This window comes from Poecilia reticulata, chromosome 5 (genome assembly GCF_904066995.2).
Source record: "Poecilia reticulata chromosome 5, P_reticulata-male-v2, whole genome shotgun sequence".
Taxonomy (NCBI): Eukaryota; Metazoa; Chordata; class Actinopteri; order Cyprinodontiformes; family Poeciliidae; genus Poecilia; species Poecilia reticulata.
Window position 1 is genome coordinate 8,590,294 of NC_088834.1, and position 18,243 is coordinate 8,608,536.

Sequence of the window (18,243 nt, forward strand, 5' to 3'; positions counted from 1 at the left end):
TGCAGTTTAGCTGCAAGGTTTCTCATGTATAGTATATTTGTGCAAATACTACATAATAAATACGTAATCTTGGCAGCACTTTGATCTGCGAAAATTTTTTTTTTCAATAAGTAAAGCAACAGAGACAACATTTCATTAATAGAATAGTTTATTTTGAGGAACAAACGGCAGAACAGTGTTCATATGTAATCAGTAAGCATCAAAGGGAAACCATCTTCAGGTCAGGAATGAATGACGGGACGGTGAAGCTGGAAGAAGGATATGCATAACTATTAGATACAGCTAGTTTCAATTATGAGCATATTGCATACTGCATATTGCTGTATGTTGCAGTAAACATACTGCTTGTGGTACAACGCATACAATTCATTTTCAAAATTAAGACTCACATAAGTATTACTTTCCAGCAGGACGAACACTCTCGAAGACCCCCGCTTCTCTCATGGCGTTGAACTCTTTGACAGCATCATACTGCTTGTAGAAATTAGCATATGCCTTCTTCCTGGGCTCAGTCACTCCGAACTGTAGTAAACAGAGAATTTCAACTTTTTTTCTATATAATCTAATCTGGGAAATAAATCCCCAGAACTGGAAGGTAAAGTGCAGGATTTAGGCTAAACATCTGCTAAAATAAGACATTTGTTGGGCAGAAAATACAATGCACAATTTAATTCCACATGTAAGACCTAAACTTCTATATTAATAATATTTTGCAGAGCAAACACAGGCAAAATAAATGTTTTGCAAGTTGTAACATTTTCTTTTGTTGCAAGTCTATTTTGGAGATTTAAAGCTACAAAGTCAATGGGCTTGCAGATGTAAAACTGTGACAGACAATGTGTCCAACACAAAGACTCCATCAAACTGCTCCCTACTGAACCAAAAGAAAAAAGATCATGTTGCACAGACAGGAAGCTTTTACTGCTACCTCTCAACAGCAAGTTCCATGGACACAAATCATGAGTTTTATACTCATTGTAAAACTTCTCCATATATTAAAAGGTTAAGAGGCTGCTTAAATAAGACTATGATGGTAGGAAGGTCTACTGGGTTCCCACAAAAAAGAAAGCTGCACATTTAAAAAAAAAAGGTGAATGTTATTTTTTCTGCCATAGACATGTTATATCTAATGATTTTCAATTAAAGACGTTTAAAAATTTAAGTTGTTGCTGCTGATTATTCCCACTCCATTTATAAAATGTATATAGTTGAAATGGACACATTCTCATGCACATAAAGCATTCCCAATTACTCAGCTTAAATGTTTTAAATGAATGAAAATTTGATTTTAGTTTTAAAACATGAGCCAACCTTTACTATGTTTTGCAAATGCTAACTCATGAATGAATGATTTATAAACCTTTTGAATTTACATGCTTTTATGATTCCAGGAAAACAAACATTTTTGGTTTGGTTTTTTGTGTAGGGCTTGAACTCACCACATATATAGACATATTTGTCTCCTTTTAAGAGACGCCGTATGTGCATATGGAACATTTTGAATTGTTCTCATTATAGTTTGCATTACAGTACTGGCCAAAGTTGGGTCGCACATGTCCCCTGTTCTCACCTTGTACGCTAGAGCTACTGTTAGAGAAACTGCAAAGGCGAGGGGCAGATGGAACCTGAGGCGCTTCGCCAACAAGCCTCTCATCACCGGCTTTTGCAGCGACATGTTTAACCAGCTGGAAGAAAGACGAAAAAAAAAACATAGAAATTAACATGTTAACTTTACAAACAGCGATAGTACGTCTTCTTTTTCTCATAACATGGTTCATATGAATACATATTTACAAATAATCATCTGATATATTAGATACACATATGACACCAGATGACACCAGGTATTGATAAGAAAAAGCTAATGTCACACACTACTTGGAATGAGCTCCCCATAATTCATGGTTTAGTAATTTATTTGTGCAACTAAATATTGACCTTGGATGAGAAATTACCTTTATGAAAACGAAGTGATTGTTAAATATGTTAACTTTATGCAGATCGCCATTATGCACTGTTGCCAAGTCAGGTCAACACTCTTAATACGTCAACTGACATCTGGAACGCCGTCTTTAAACTAGTATAATTTTCCACAAGTATATTGAGCAAATTACTCAAAAAAAGTTATACAACCGCTGCATTAAAAAAATTACTTAAAAAAATATAGTGAAACTCATCATATGACTGAGACGTGCTAATCGTGTTAATAGTTGCTTGCGGAGAAACAATGACTTTGCCCACTATAATCAATCCAAGCCCGTGTTATTAGGAAAATGTCTAGTTGATGTGCATGTATAAACATTAAGTAAGCAAATAAACAGTGTTGTTTTATTTTCAAAGCACTTTTTGTTTAGCACTTAGCTGATGGAAGATTAGCTAATAACTGCTAGGTCAAAATAAGCTAACGGCTAACTCAACCGCGTCAAGGAGGAAAGAGAAGCTAAATGAAATTAAAGCCTGAACAATCTTTACGTTTGGCCTCGTTGTTAAAGGCAATTTGGTATAAACTCGAAACAAAGAAAAGCATTTAATAAACACATTTTCGATATACTCACAGTTTGCCAGACGACCTTCAGAGAAATCGCTAACACACCAGAGTGGCGTTTTACTCTAACAGGAAGAGTCTCTACCGGTGCCGCGAGAGAACAGAAAGTAGTCTAGTTAAAAGGCAAAGCGAGGCACTGCTGGTGCCATAAGAGGACAAACAAAAGCAAATAAAATAGCATTTCAAATATTCAATAAAATATTATTTGCAAGCTTTTTTGTGGCCAGGTCTACCATATGTGTTTTTTGTTAGTTTGTTTTTTACAAAATGCGCCATTTTCTTTTGCTTTTTAATCGTTTTATTTTTTTATGATTTGTCTTGATAAAGCACTATATTTTGGTGACAGTCATTAAAGGTGGAATAAAAATACAATTCACTTACTTATCTCATATCTTGCTTATTCACTATATACTTCACAATACTTTTTTTTTCTTTTTTCTGTAGGGATTTTATTAACGTTAACCTTTTTTTTGCAGATCTCCACAAGCTGGACAGAAGGTTTATAATACAAAGTTTGAACCACAAGAGGGCACTCTCAAACTATTGAAGTATTGATCGTAAACCAAATCTAATGCATGCGGTTATTTTCCTAATTGTTTTGTGTTTAAAATAGATTTATGTGTTTGCATTTCCCCTGGCATTCTTGTTTTAACCCATTAAAACCTGCAGTTTAAATCCGATATATTTTACACTGTTAAACAAGATAGTTCTTGATTTTAAATCAGTCTAAGTTTCCTGTTTCAGGTCACTTAGCATTAAAAATGGATATTAATTATACCTCAAATCTAGAATCGTGTGTGAGATATTTTTTTATTATGTTAATTTTTTCCCAAAATATAGAATTTTACATACATTACTTTAATAGTTGTTAGAGTTATATTTTAAACTGAATGGTCAATCATTGTAATTCTTCCACAGTCTGTTCTTAATTGTTTGCTGCAATGCTGGGCAGGTTCCTTCAAACAGACTGTGGGTAACTAAGTGTGTGAGTTCGGGAAACTTTCATGCACAGCCTTGAAGCTCATAGAGATCAAAGTTTTGTTATGTCTATTGTAAAACACTGAGTTTGCTTTATGTCTTATTTAAACTATATACTAGTATATAGTTCAAAGACATTCGTAAGCCTACAATTAAAACATGCCAATGAAGCCAGTAATATGAAGATTTGAAGTTCTGTAATTGTTTTCATAATGCTGGTTTTAAAGTGTAGCTGTTAATTACTTAATTGTTTCCATTTATATGGTTTTGCAACATTTAATTTAGATGTACAAGGGCTTGATCAAAACGTGTTTCTTTTGTTGTTCTGTTCTTGATAAGACTTATTGACTTCTGCACCCTTGGTTAACTGTCTGCTACACACAGATATGCAGAAATGTCATATCCACTGATGCATGATGATAACCATTTCCCTCACAGCTGGGATTCTCACTTGGGCCAAATACTGCACATTTTGGGTTGGTTATGAAAATATGATTCAGCTACAATTTAGTCATTTTGAAAATGTTTTCTATCGAAATCAACGCAAACATGGAAATTATGCAACCTATAAGCAGGCTGATGTCAATAGGGGGCTTATCATTTTGCCCAGAGGCATTGTAGCACATGGCATATTGAATCCCCACTCTTCCAACTAATGCCAATCATTCTGTTACTAACCTTCCATTGCCCCAGAGTAAAATGGCCCTTTTTGGTACTTAGATTTGCCCTCTAGCAAACTGGCTGAACATTTTTATAAGGCTTTATGAAACCAAAATGAAATATTCCTGTTTGAGCCACAAGTTTTTTTTATTTTTTTAGATCCATTATGTTTCAGCACTGGGAACCAGAAGGAGCAAAACATCCAGTTTTCTTGAAGCACTCATTAGAAACAGTTGGGGACGTGGTTAGCAGGAGATGTGAAGGAGACACCAAGAGGGCCTCACACTGTGGAAGGAATCCCCAAAATTGAATTTTTTTTGGCTCATTTTTCTGCAGCTCTATTAATAATGTCTTCACAGAGATTTAAAAATAATGTTTTGATATCTAAAAGAATTCACAGTATTCCCTCTTTGCAAAGGAAAGTGCAGAGTCTAATTGATGTTTGGGAAGAAACTGGTGTTTTTAAAGGTGTTCATCCCAAACCTTACGTCAGGGGTCAAAATGTCCTGCCATATTACTGTTTCTGTTGTGTGGTAATCCTTTATTTTGGCTTCAACCTTTTAGTTTCGTCCAGTTTTAAAAATGATAATGCATGCTTACTAAAAATTGACTGCACCAAACTGCTAAGGTTTACACTGACGATCTGTGAGGTATTTGCTTTACTTTTTAATCATAATACCCCAAACTCATGTGACGGCAGTGTGCAGATTAAAAGAGCAAAAACCCATCTCTATTGAAGAATTAATAAAACCAGTGCACTGAATAGAATAAATATGTTTTTCAACTTGTTTATTTTCTGAATGAGTGCCATGAAAGATTAATTCAGAGGCCATAATAAAATGCAGACTTCAGCAAGAAACACGAAAATGTCCAGATTGTTTGGATTAGAAAAATAATCAAAGCAACATTTATTTGCTTCAGGATCTGGATGCCATCAAATCCCAACATCTGTCATTTATTTGTTCTTTTCTCATTTCATTGTCCAGATTTTCTACCCAACATAAAACAATGGAAGAAAAAGATTGATTTGGATTTGGCTTGTGTTTGCATTTAGTTAATTAGTTCCTTCCTTCTATCAATGTCCAGAAAGTGTTGCCATATCACTTGATAATTGCATTAAAAAAAGTTTGTGTGCCTGTACTTCCTGAACAATAGTGAAAATCATAATACTCAGCATTTTTACAGCTGCAAGACTTACATTAAACCGCCCCTTAATTACTGATCAGTTTCCATTCATTTACAATATGTCTGTAAGTCCTTTTCTTTGCAGGAACTGTACACGATGATCAAAGTTTGAGATGCACTGACATTTGTCCATCAGTGTGTTTTTGGCATCTCAGAAGCAGCTCTCATTTTTGTTTGAGTCTTAAGAGCAGCAATACACTCCCCGTTTAGTCCTGCTGATTTTCATTTGGCTCTATTTCCAGGGCAATAAGAGCCAGCCACCTACTGAAATAAACCAGAGCACACAATGAGAACATCTTTGAAGAATCACTTCCTTCTGCTGGATGATCATCTGTTGCAGCCTCCTGAAGTTCTGGCATCAGATCTGTTTGATCCACGTGAGCTTCTCCTTTCTCCATATTGCTGTGACTCATTTTCTTTGTTACTGATGTGTTACATTTAACTTCCATCATGCCTCAAGTTTTCTTGTCAGTATTTTTGTACACTTTGTCCACAACTCTTTGGTGCCAATAAATGTGTTCTTTTACTGTACACATAATCACTTGCAGAGAATGCCAGAGATTCATGCCGCTGTCCACATCTTTTTTCGTCCATTAGTCATTTCTTTTGCTGCAAGATGCTCCTTGATTTTATGAAAAGTTTCTCTTTTAATACATTTAAAGACAGTTTGACAAAATCCCATACAGTCTAACAGCATTTGCCAGCACATTATTTTCTCAAGGGATGACGCAAACTTGTTAGCATGTTCAGGTTCATCTCAATTAAGTGAAATATCATGAAAAGTTAATTTGTTAATTTCAAAAGTGAAACTCAAATATTAAATAGATCTATTGCAGACCGAGTAATATATATCAAGTATTCATTTAATGATTATGGCTTCCAGCTAAAGAATATTTAAAACTAAATTAAAAATAGATGCAACGGACCAAAGAGAAAAAGTCATTTTAAATACAGAAATGCAACGTTAAAACCATGTTATTGCTTTTCCTTTCATGTTCACCAGATATTCACTGATCGTGAGCCACAAAAGGTCATTGCTAAGGAAGCTGGATGTTCACACTGTCTGTTTAACAACATAATATAGGTAAATGTGGAAAAAGATTAGGTCAAAGAAAGTGCACAAGCAACAGCGATAAGCCACAGTCAAGAGAGGATTGTTAGGCAAAGTTATTTCAAGACTTTGGGAACAATTTACTGGACATAAATGCACATACAGACACAGGGCAGGTAAATTCAGAGAAACATCAGGGACAGAGATCAAGTTAAAAGTGTGTTGGAGTGAATGCTACTGTGATAAGACAGTCGTAATGATGGGTTCAATAGTTATTGTTTTGTTGATTTATAAACAGATGAGAAAAAAAAAAACATGTTAAGCTAAAAAAAAGTTAATTGGTGAAATTTTGTTAAATGAGACCTTAATCCTTTCGGTGTGGTTGTGTTTTATGGATATACTAAGTCAACCTATGCTCAAAAAGGTTACAATATACTTCAAAAAACATAAAACTACTTTTCTTGCAGGATGTTGAGGAAAACGTTTGGATTTTCATCAACTAAAAGCGTAATTCCAAAATTCACAGAAAAAAAGTTTTACTTTTTGAATTAACTTACACAAATAAATTAACTTTTGATGATATTCATTTTTTTATATGCATTTGTAGATAACAAACGATGTTGAACCACATTGTCTATTACAAACAGTTCTCCTGGCATTTTGACACATACACAAGAAATTGATAACATTTTTCATCACTGAAAAGACATCGTCCCAATCTCTTAAAAAGATTCAGACCACATTTTACACCTTCTTTTAACCATCATTATTGCAGCAATGCTTTAATTGGCTTCTCTTAAAAACTCAACTGACTGACCCCAGGCGGTAGATAAATTAGCAGCCAAGCTCTTCAGTAACATTAAAAGCTCATAATTTACAAGGTACATGCCGTCTCTGGATTCATTAGAGACTAAGGAAGAATTTTGATCAAATTAATGAGGTACATAGTTTCTATATAAAGTGTTGCTCAGAAACCATGAAACAAGGAAACAAGATCCTGAAAGATGATATTCCGTCTTCCCCAAATGGTTAACTTGAGTACATGGACACTGAAATCTCTTTCTAAATCTGAAATCCAACAAACAGTCCAACTTGTCTTACTAGTTAGTGTCAGATGTAAAAGACTGATTGTTTTTTCTCTTGTCACTAAATATCTTATTTATCACAGTTCATGTCTTTGGGAATGTAGACAAACACTTGTTGCTTCAAAAACAACATAGAAACATGCCCTGCTCTTATAACATCTAAAACAAGATCTTAAATAAATTGACATGATTTTGAAATGGTTACGTTTTTATCTCTCATAGGTCTAGAGCTTGTGAGTTGAAAGCTCCGGCTGCAGAGCTTTTATGGTGGATCAGTTGTTGGTCATGAACCGTACTTTATCAGATCCCCAGGAGGCACCAGGTTTGCACCGTGAGGCAGAAGCTGAGATGCTTTGCTGCAAGTAAAACATTATAAGAAAAGTTGTTTTGTAATTTTTTGTAGAATCTAGACATATACTTGTACGGTTGTTGCCAAACATCAGGAGTCTTGGATGTGGAAGGGTCTTCTCAGAAGTCGTAGGGTCGGACCATCATTGAGGTGGAACGCAGGGAGTAGCTGGGGCCCCTGAAGTGGTGCCACTTAATGCCGTTGAGCTTCCTGATGTTGTGGCCAACTGTGTAGTAGATCCCATTAAGGTTGGAGAAGCCACAGGCATCAAACCACCAACCTGCATGGAGGAAGAGCATGATGATAAAGAGAATCGGGTAGAAAGAGAAAGAAGATTTTTGCAAAGATTCTAATTTTGATGGCATAAAACAGAAAAAGATTGAGATTAGGAGAGAAGGACAATTTTACTTTTTAGAACCACTGATTGAGGACCACTCTACCCAAATGCTTACTCCTAACAAAGTCTAATAAGTAGCAATTAAGACTAATTTGTGCTTGGCAGCATGGCATTGTTTTGGGTACCAATCCTTCCAAGAACAAATGCCGAAGACTGAGAGGAATTCAGTTCGACTGAATTATTGTTTTTATTAGGCGAGGACTTTATCTGTTTTGTTGTGGTACTTTTAGCTGAAACGTTCTGCGGACACTTGAGTCTGCTGGTCCACGTGCAGCTCTTTGGCCAAATACAACATGAAGACTGTTGCTTCAGCCCTAACATAATTTTGGTTTGGAATATTTGCAGGGGCCTACATGTCTGTCTTCATGATAATTTTAGGTTAGAATGCAGCTCAGGAGTTGGAATGGTCCATTAACATGGATGTGAGTGGTTAAATCCTGAGCGTGCCCATGGCATTATTATGTGCTGCTTGGGGGCCTCAACTATTTTCTCCTTAAGGACCCCATAAAAGCTTTGTCTGGCTCTGGTTTAATAAATGGCTCCATCTCAAAGGTTTATTGAATGAAGGACTCTAATGGCTCTGATATTTAATCTCTTTGTGTAAAATAAAATCTTGAATGAGCTGAAAAACTTTACTCTGCATCACTTTTTGCAAATATTGAATCTTTCTGTCTTCCTCTGTTTACATCGCTGTCCTTGTTTCACCCCAGTGATTCAGTTTCACAAAGCTTTTCTTTTTAACTGAATGTTTAAAATCCAGATCTTTAATCAAGTGTCCTGCTTTCTGTTTTCCATTCAGGCCTGGAAAAAGTTTAAACAAATGCATAAGCCCCACTTAAATTTGTTAAAGAAAAGCTGTAACAAAGTTTAAAGAAACCAGACAATACACGTTTTTGATGCTACAATAAAACACAATGCATCCCTAAAGCCACATTACTTGTCTCTTTGAATTTCAAAAGCAAAGAGTTAACAGATGCCTTACAGAATAACAAGGAGCTTAAAACATGGAATGAAATCAACTTTTAAACAATTAAGATAGAGTTGCAAATAAAAAGAACATAAACATTTAAAAAAGTCAGGCAAATTTTGACTGATCCAGAGAGAGGTTTTTACTTTACCTTGTGACACGTGTCTGAAATTACGCTAAAATTTCTAAAAACAACATGTTTTTTTTTGGTTTGTTTTTCACAAAGAGTACTCATTATTTTCAAATTGGGTGCAAATGCCTGGGGGGACAGATGATGGAGCTCTGTTTGTCTTTTTTTCATTTACTTTTCTTTGCTATTTCCATCTCAGTCTCTCTTTTTTATTTTACTTTGTCTTTCTCTATAAATTGCTGTGATTTGAAATGACTCTGACTAACGGTCACTGCTGGAGTCTTTTCCTTTGAGATCTGGTGGATTGTAGCCGAAACTATTAAGTTAATCTGCGATTACAAGCTATCGAGGGCAGGCTGAGGAGACCCCAAGAGCTGTTTGTGTTGGCGCTTGCTCAAGGTGAAAGTGTATTGACAGAGACAGATGTTTGACTGGCCAGGCCTTTTGGCAAAATACCAATAATTCTGATTCTTAACTAGTAAAAGGTGTGTCTATTGAAGCATTTAAACATTTATACTGATTTATGGTAGAGATACACTCTTTGATGGAAATGTAATAAACTGTTATCTGTACTATTCCACCCTAGAAATACCCAATTTAAAACTCTATTACTTTTTATTTTGTCATTGATATGTTAATAATTCATTTTTCAAAAACATAATGTTTCTTACACATAATGACTACTGACCTGGAACCCGTTAACTCTAGTAAAAGGAGAAAAGAAAGTTTACCTCCAGTGAGCATCAAGGCACATTTGCAGTGGTCGCAGTTGTCGTTGTCGTGATCTCGGGTGCTAAAACCGGCACCGTGGGTGATCAGGCTGCTCTGCCTTCCTGCTGTACCACTGTAACCTCTCAGATACAATCTGAGGGAAAAGAGACAATAAGATTTAAAAAAAACATGTAAAGACAGGTAAAGCATTTGTCATTTTCTTTACCTTATTCTCTTGTTTTGCAGACATAAAAAAAATAAATGCATTCTTTTCTACTTTTGATATACTAAGTTGATTTGCTTGCTAATCTGTTGAAGTTGTTTAAATTAGCTGCTCTACAGGCTGTATGAAAGTCTAAGTTTTCATTCTTACTGTTTATTTTTTACTGTTTTGTCCTTTTGTCTCTGAACTAAAGGCTATTGTCAAACTAACTCTCATATTTTACTATGAAAATAAAATGAATGAGCGAATGACAGCTGCACATGAAAACTAACTAACTAACTAACTAACTAACTAACTAACTAACTAACTAACTAACTAACCTTCCTCTGTAAAAAGAAAAAGAAAATACAGTATAACTTAAATTGTATGGTAGCTTAGACATAAAACTTGTTTATCCATTGAGTTCTTGAACCTTTTTTTCCCCTTAATGATTAATGATTGATCAATCAAAATAAAGCGGCTTAAAAAAAAAAGCAACCCAAAAAACACTTTTACTGACTTTCAAAGACTGCATGAACATCTGGCTTGCAGGTAAGGAAACACTGAGTTTGGGACATTTGTTTTTGCGCTGATCAAAATGAGCATACACTTTGAGCTGCTCTCTGGATTCAAACTGTTTCACAGGTAGGGAGGATAAAAACTGAGTTTGATTCCATCAGCACTCACTAAAGCTGTCACAGACAATCTGAGGGATCAGAATGTTTTGTAATCTCGAAGTAAATCAGAGATATATTTAGGCCCAAGGCCATCCAGTGCTTTTTAGAGAAGTAATAGGAATTTAAAATCTACCCTTTGACACAGGGGGAGCCGTTGTAGTGATTTAAGAAGCGGTGGAATGCGCTCCACCTCAGCGGTGTTAGTGAGTAGTATGACAGCAGCACTTTGGACGAACTGCAGCCGTCTGAGTTATTTTTGTTCAATTGAGACAGATGAGGACACCTTTACCTTTATTTGGCCAGCAGGAAAATTAACTTTTTCCTCCATCTCCTCCGGACAAAAATTGTTTAACTCTTGCTCTGTCCTTTAGGATATCAACGGGCTACTTTTGACTATTGTTTTTAGTTCACTGTTAAATTTAAATACCAAAATATATAAAGTGAAGATTTTACAGTTATAGGTTTGAGGTGAGCCATAGCTATAGATTTTCTAGTTATAGTCTACATTTAAATATTTCAAATATAAAAAAATTTATTCTGATTAATATCTCAAAATCACATACATGTGCACTATAACACATTAAGTCAGAGTTGTGATGCATTTTATTTGATCTATGTCTGGGGATACAGTTTGTCTGTAAATTTTCTTGACAGAAAATAAACTGGTGACACAGACCAGATAGTTTCCATCTAAAGAATTCAAAGAAATCCAGCCATTGGATTGTGTTACATCTGTTTTTATGAATGATTAAAAGTTTTTGACTTATGGACAAAACATTTTTGTGTTTTGGCTTATTAAGATAAAAACAATTGCTAGTGATTGTCATAAATCATTATCTTTTTTCATCTACCAATAAACATGCAATCATTGCAAAAAGAAAGAAAGAACTTTCCAGAATTCTTTATGTGCACAAATCAGTGATCATCTGTCTGGCATTGATCCTTATAAACACTAAAACAAGTGAAAAATTCTAAACTGAGGTCAGACTATCAAGGATGGTATTTCACATTGAGTCTTTTTTTCACTTTGAATTTGCTTATTAAAAATGAAAAGCTTCTAATCAGCAGATACAAAGAATTTAGTTACGTTTTTCCTGAGTGTTTAGCTGCTCCTTGAAAATCACAGATTTATATGAGCTGCATAAAATCTTAGCATTTAATGTCGATATACTTTCTTGGGACATTTTGAAGTGTTTAGCATAAAAAAAATTTACTTTGTTCATTCCTGAAAAATAGCAATGAACATTTGTTTTTACTTACACATTTTGTAAAATAAAACAGCTGGTTAAAATAAAAATAAAAAACACAGATAAAACAACAAATGCTAGGGCTAGTAAGCATTTTAGCCAGTACAATGTTATATAGAAAATTGATAAATTAGACAAAATTTTAAATACCTTTTTATTTTGACTTGATGTATCTGTTGTGTATTTTATACACTTCAGGTGAGATGTAAATAATTTTGGAACCTCACAGATGAGTAGAGGAGGCATAAGTTAAGGTACTGAATCTGAATTGAAATGTTAAATTCAAATGTATTTATTTTTTATAAGGTAAATGATTTCTCTTTCAGTAGGGTGGCGTGTGTGCATGTGGGTCACCTGTACTGCTGTCTTTCACTGGCCATTGTAAACCGGTCATACTGGGAGTGCGCGGAGATTCTCTCCCAGTCCTGCAGCTCCACTCGCAGAGAGTATTGACCCTGACTGGTCAGCAGGTACAAAACTTCATTACCCAGCCAGTGCTCCCCGGACACATCCCCAAAACCCTGCAGCAGGCCGAGAAGTCAAGGAGTTTAGGAGTGATAGTGAAAAAATTCGCCTGATGGTTAATTTTTTTACATTTCATTGTTTTTAACTGCACTTATTCTAAAGCATGCTGACCATTTTGTACTCCCTCCAGCTCCTCTGAAAATCCACGCTGCCATTAAAACGGCGCTGGAAGACCGTCCAGCCGCCGCCACTCGTCTCCATGTCACAGTAAACCTTCAGGAGGAGAAATGGAAAAATTTGACTCACATGAGGGACACAATGTAATACAAATAGAAAACAAAACAGAAATTGCCTTAAGTGAAACCTCACATGGCATTCACAATTGCAAATACATTGTAATGTTTGATAATTATTACAAATGTGCTAAAAAATAGAAATGAAAATGGGAGTAAACTGCATATTTTTACCTGGTTCTTGACTCAGTAAACACATACTAAATTGATATGTCTCAACCAAATTAAAATAATAATAAAAAAAGAGATGTTAAATATAAATGGCAGAACCTACCAACAGAAGTTCATATTATTACTTTCTTATTATAACCCACTAACCAACTCCTCCCTTCCTTCCCATCGAAAAAACACCCTTATTTGATATTTTCACACATAAAATCATCTAAATACTGAAAATCGCTGGAACCTTTTGTGACTCTTGAATATCAAGTGATTACCTGCACAGGCTCTGTCCTGTTACCAATGTAGATGAGATACAGACCACTGGCAGAATGACCAGCCTTGTAAGCATCTGCACAGTCCTTCCACATCTGGCTCCGAGGAGGAGACCCTGAAAGCAAAACACATGACATAATGTAAAACAATATCAAGTGCTAAGATCTTATTTCCAGACAACCTCTTGGTGTTTTTGGACGTACCAGTAGTCGTGGCCACCATGTCGATGAGTGTGTGGACTGACTCCATCAGCTGAGCCTGCTGCTTCTGTAGAGCCGTGTTGTTGCTAGTGGCGACTCTCAGCTGCCTCTCTAAAGACTCTATGGCCACCATCTGAGTCCTGATAACAGACTGAAGAAAACCAGAAGGTTATTAATGTTTAATTGTTGTCTGTGGATTCTTTGAGAAACTTGTTGGCCTTTATTATTGCGAATTATTGTTAAGATATTATGCATTATTTAGCATTTTTTATTCTAACATTAACAACTGAGATTATTGTTCATACATGAATATTTGTTTGTTTTTTGAAAATAAAATCATATGAGGAAAAAGGGATATGTGCACGTTTGTGGATTACTTACACTTACTACACCAGTTTTTTATGTGTGCAGTTAAATAGTCATTTTTCGACTGTAAGTGTGGAGTCAAAATCTATGCTAAAATCATGATTAAGAGAATGTAAACATCTGAGAGACCTTTCATGATTAATTTTAATACATACTCAGACACCTGTCCAAACAGTCCTCTGCCAATGATGTTTCTTTACTATAATAACACACAGATGTCCCATTCATTAACTGTACCTGCAGCCGGTTCTTCTCCAGTCTCATGTCCTCCAGCTCTCCTCTCTGCTGAGACTCCAACAACTGAACTTTGCTCTCCAAACGACTGAAAGAGATACACAGAAAAGAAGCCCTGAAAAAAAAAACCTTCACACTAAACATTTGACCGGCTTTTTGCTATGAATCACATTAGAGTGTGGTGGACCGAGCAGTTAAGGAACAGCCAGGCACAGGTTTAAAGTCAAAAATAGTTGTTTTTTATTTAACCCAAAACAAAACTTGGGTAAATAATAGAAAAAAATGACAAAAATTGGGCCCATAAAAGAGGTCAAAGTAACAGACATCAACTCAAACAAACAGACCTACTAACAAAGACAAAAGGGGAAACTTAAATACCTGCTGATCAGGCCACATACAAAACACCAAGGGGAAAATACACAAAAACCTAACTGAAACTAACATAGAAAAATTTCATCCCCCCCCTCTGGATGATTAGTGGTATGAACCAATTTGTAGTCTCAGCTGGCTTTCTACACCCCTTCTCCACCTCTCTGGTCTCCTAAAGGATTGGAGCAGCCAGCAGTGAGAAAACTCAAAAACAAACAAAGGTTAAATCAAGCAAAACACAACAATGTAGACTAAAATGTGCGCACTTATTCTAGAATACAATGTGATGTGTTGCCTTCTAAACAAAACCAGTTATTCTGTAAATTAAATCCTAGACTTAAAGAAACCCAAATATAAGTGAGGTGAACCTATTTGTAGTGAGAGTGAATGTGAGCCTGTTGCATGTGGTGAAAGTGAATGTTACCACATTTGTGTGGCTGAAACTGCAGCCATCACAGAGAGGAAATCACATCTTTTTCAGTTTTCAGAAGCTTTTATATCTCTTAGAAAGAGCTGTAAGGAATTAGAGCCCATCACAGCACAAAAACTGTGGTGGTGAAGCATTAAGCAATGTACTTGGATCTGTAGTTTTCCTCTGGGATCCCAAATGCTGCATTTAATACAATTAATCATAGTTACAAAATATTCCACCGTGTCTGGGTTTCTCCGTCATCAAATGTTTAAGCTATGTGATGATAAAATGGCTGACTTACAAAACATGAGCAACCACTAGTATTACATTTTCACCTCAACCTTTAGATTGAAACAATCTTTCATAATGCATGTATCAACAAAACCCACAATTATACATTAGCAGAAAAAAAAAATCTTCTCCTGTGGCTAAACATATTTTATTTTCAAGTGTTTTGATGGTTAAATCATAATCTCTGTTTGGAAATTCAGATTTTGTTACTGCGGTTTTGTTCCTCAAGAGATTAGCCACAATAGTTTTGTACAAACTGGATTCGCATCATAGATTAAATGTGCAGACATCCACATGAACCTTTCACAGTTCAACAACGTTCCTGATGACTCCTCAGAGGATTTGCCACCAAAGTGAAGATTTTTATAAAAACATTTTTTTGTTGAAATATGACAACATCAGAAACACTGATGACTACATTCAAGTGATGATTTTTTTTGAAAACCATGTGAATTATGGTTTAAAAATTACTAAATACTGTTTATCAGGTGTTTAGTGGCACAAAAATAATTTTTGTAGCAAGGAAGGAATTTATGTTGTTTATGAAACATCATAAGTCTCGAAAAATCTAAATTTACATTCCTAAAGGTCAACTTGAGAAATGAAAATTAATATCTGGAAAATGTAAACAAAATGCCTCATCATTCTGTGCTTCTGTTGATCATTTATGAGTTAGAATAATATTGTCTTACATGAACGGATGAGACTTTGGGCACTTTAACAGAGTTGAAATCCAGGATCAGTCCCTGGCTGTGATCACTTCAACATGCTGAACTGCATGTAAATGTGAAAACAATTTTCACCCTGATGGAGACAGATTGACTGTTTAAATGTGCTGCGGTTTTTGAGGAACATGTAAAGAAACAAGTGTGGATAAATGCTCATTCATCCTGCAAAGTTGAAAAGTTATAGCAATGTTAATTTACTTTATTTACAAAATATAAGAGAGAAAAGGTTTATGCATGTATTTTAAATTTCAAAATTCAGAAGAGGAAATCCTTGTTATTTCGCTTAAACAAGTATGTTTTCAAATGTGTCAGATTTTAGACAAACCATGGACTTTGTTAGGTTCAGGTTGTTCTTTATTTGACTTTGGATAGGTGGACAAACTATTATAATCTAGTCGAGCACATTATTGTTGGCAGCATAATTTTTTTATATAAACAAATTCCTAATTAACAAAGACCATCTGTTTAATTTTCAAAATCAGTCGAGTTCAAATATGTTTCTTAAACATGGTGGTTCAAGTCTTGACCGCGATAATAAAAAGTTTACACTGATGTAGCGGTTCCATTGACACTTTGCCCTATCTATGCCTGTTAGGAGATGGAACCCAAATAAATAAAAATGGGTAGGGGGTAAAGTGGAGGGGTCAATGGTTCCCTGGCCCCTCCTGTTAAGCTGCGCAGATCACTGCCAGTTCAGACTTGTGGGAATAATGCATTTAGTGCCCACAGATTATGCTCACTGCGTGCTATTATTAGCCCTAGCAACAGTTGCCATGCTGCTGACAATGATGTCATCAGCATGACTTCAAATGATGTCTGTGTCATGAGGCCCTTCTAAGAATTACTTTATGATGTCATAGAGTCCATGACATCACCAACTGATCAGTTAATTCTCTGATCAGTTAACACAAATCAGTTAACAAGTCAGTCAACACGAGATTCATTTGGACGTTTTAGCTCAGCTCAATAATGATGAATGACGAAAGCCCACAGAGGGAAATAGATGTGAGGCCTAAGGTCTCTTTTTGGACAAAAGTGCAAAAAACATTGTCCAACAAAGTTCATCCTGGTCAAAGAAGCCCAGATTACAGGAAGAGAAACTTTCTCAGTGAACTTCTGTGGGAAGTGATTGAAAAGGCTGCAGATGGACCAACTCTGCATCTTGTCAGACAAGTCTTTGAGGAACAACACAGCAAAATTTTGATCTTGCTTTTGAGAAAAACTGGAGATATAAATGTGGACGTGCTCTCGGAGGTTTCAGAAGAGCTAGGTGAAAGGATTTTCCAGGGTATTGCGAGAGATGCATTCCACTTTGCCAGTGGACTGCATTTAATCGCACTACTTGATTATCCTGAAGGACATGAAGTAATTGTGGAAAAATTCAAAAAGCACCTGGAGAATCCTGTTCCTCCAAAGAAAATGTTAGCGTCTATAAAAGGAAAGATCCGAAAGACTTTTTTTCCAACTGAAGACTTGTATGCAGATGAAAACTGCCTGAGTGAAGATTATACTAAGGCAACCATGGACCCTGAACAATTTTTGAGGGACGCAAACAGGATGGGATTCAGACATGGAACAGTAGATGAAAGGAGAGTTATGGTTCAAAATATCCTTTGGAGATTGATTTACAAGTCTAGTTACAGGTCTAGCTATGGGCATTACAAAAGGAAGCACACCGAACCGGTCCAGAGAAAGCTTGCACCAAAAATATGGAAAGAAGTCAAGGACATCGATTTTGTCTTTTATGACAAAATGGAAAAAAAAGCCTGCCGAGACATCCTGCAACTTCTCTGGGGCAATGAAGATGCAGTTAGAGAACTGCTCTTCAAAATGATCAAAAGCAACAACCCAATAGTGATTTACAAGGTTGTGGAGTGCTTTAAAAGAACCCTTGCACAACCACGAAAAATCAATCTCAAAGACACCTTTCTTGAAAAGGCATGGGGCCTCATCAAAAAGGCTGCGTGTTGTGAAGACAATCCGGACGAAGAAGAGAGGCAAGAGCCCACCAAAAGTGGACCAAATGTTCTGTTTAGTCCACACTTAGCTGGGCCTCTAAATTTGGTCAACTCAGAGATTGGTACTGACTTGGAGGAGTCAGGGCCGATCTCAGAGTTAGGACCCACCTCAGAGTCAGGACCCGTCTCCGAGTCAGGACCTGTCCCTGAGTCAGGACCCGCCTCAGAGTCGGGACCGACCTCTGAGACGGGACCTGCCTCAGAGTCAGGGACCATCCCCGAGTCAGGACCCGCCTCAGAGTCGGGAC

The 18,243-nt window shown here is 36.1% G+C and overlaps 2 protein-coding genes across 2 annotated transcripts in view; both read right to left on the reverse strand.

Moving 5' to 3' along the window:
- Positions 1-130: 130 nt before the first annotated feature.
- Positions 131-2,702, reverse strand: cox6c (cytochrome c oxidase subunit 6C). The gene is made up of 4 exons (XM_008409186.3): positions 2,556-2,702; positions 1,571-1,685; positions 390-522; positions 131-248 (listed from the first exon to the last, which is right to left on the reverse strand). Exons 2-3 carry the CDS (start codon positions 1,673-1,675, stop codon positions 397-399), a joined length of 231 nt encoding a protein of 76 aa, XP_008407408.1. The 5' UTR covers positions 1,676-1,685; positions 2,556-2,702; the 3' UTR covers positions 131-248; positions 390-396.
- A 2,253-nt stretch (positions 2,703-4,955) lies between these two features.
- The window catches only part of angpt4 (angiopoietin 4), a 90,257-nt gene continuing 76,969 nt past the window's right edge, over positions 4,956-18,243 (reverse strand). The window contains exons 4-10 of the mRNA XM_081606964.1: positions 14,181-14,265; positions 13,581-13,728; positions 13,380-13,492; positions 12,821-12,922; positions 12,539-12,705; positions 10,079-10,212; positions 4,956-8,133 (exon numbers count right to left, since the gene is read on the reverse strand). Of these exons, the coding sequence (XP_081463090.1) occupies positions 7,973-8,133; positions 10,079-10,212; positions 12,539-12,705; positions 12,821-12,922; positions 13,380-13,492; positions 13,581-13,728; positions 14,181-14,265 (910 nt within the window). The 3' untranslated portion in view covers positions 4,956-7,972. The remainder of the gene's footprint in view (positions 8,134-10,078; positions 10,213-12,538; positions 12,706-12,820; positions 12,923-13,379; positions 13,493-13,580; positions 13,729-14,180; positions 14,266-18,243) is intronic.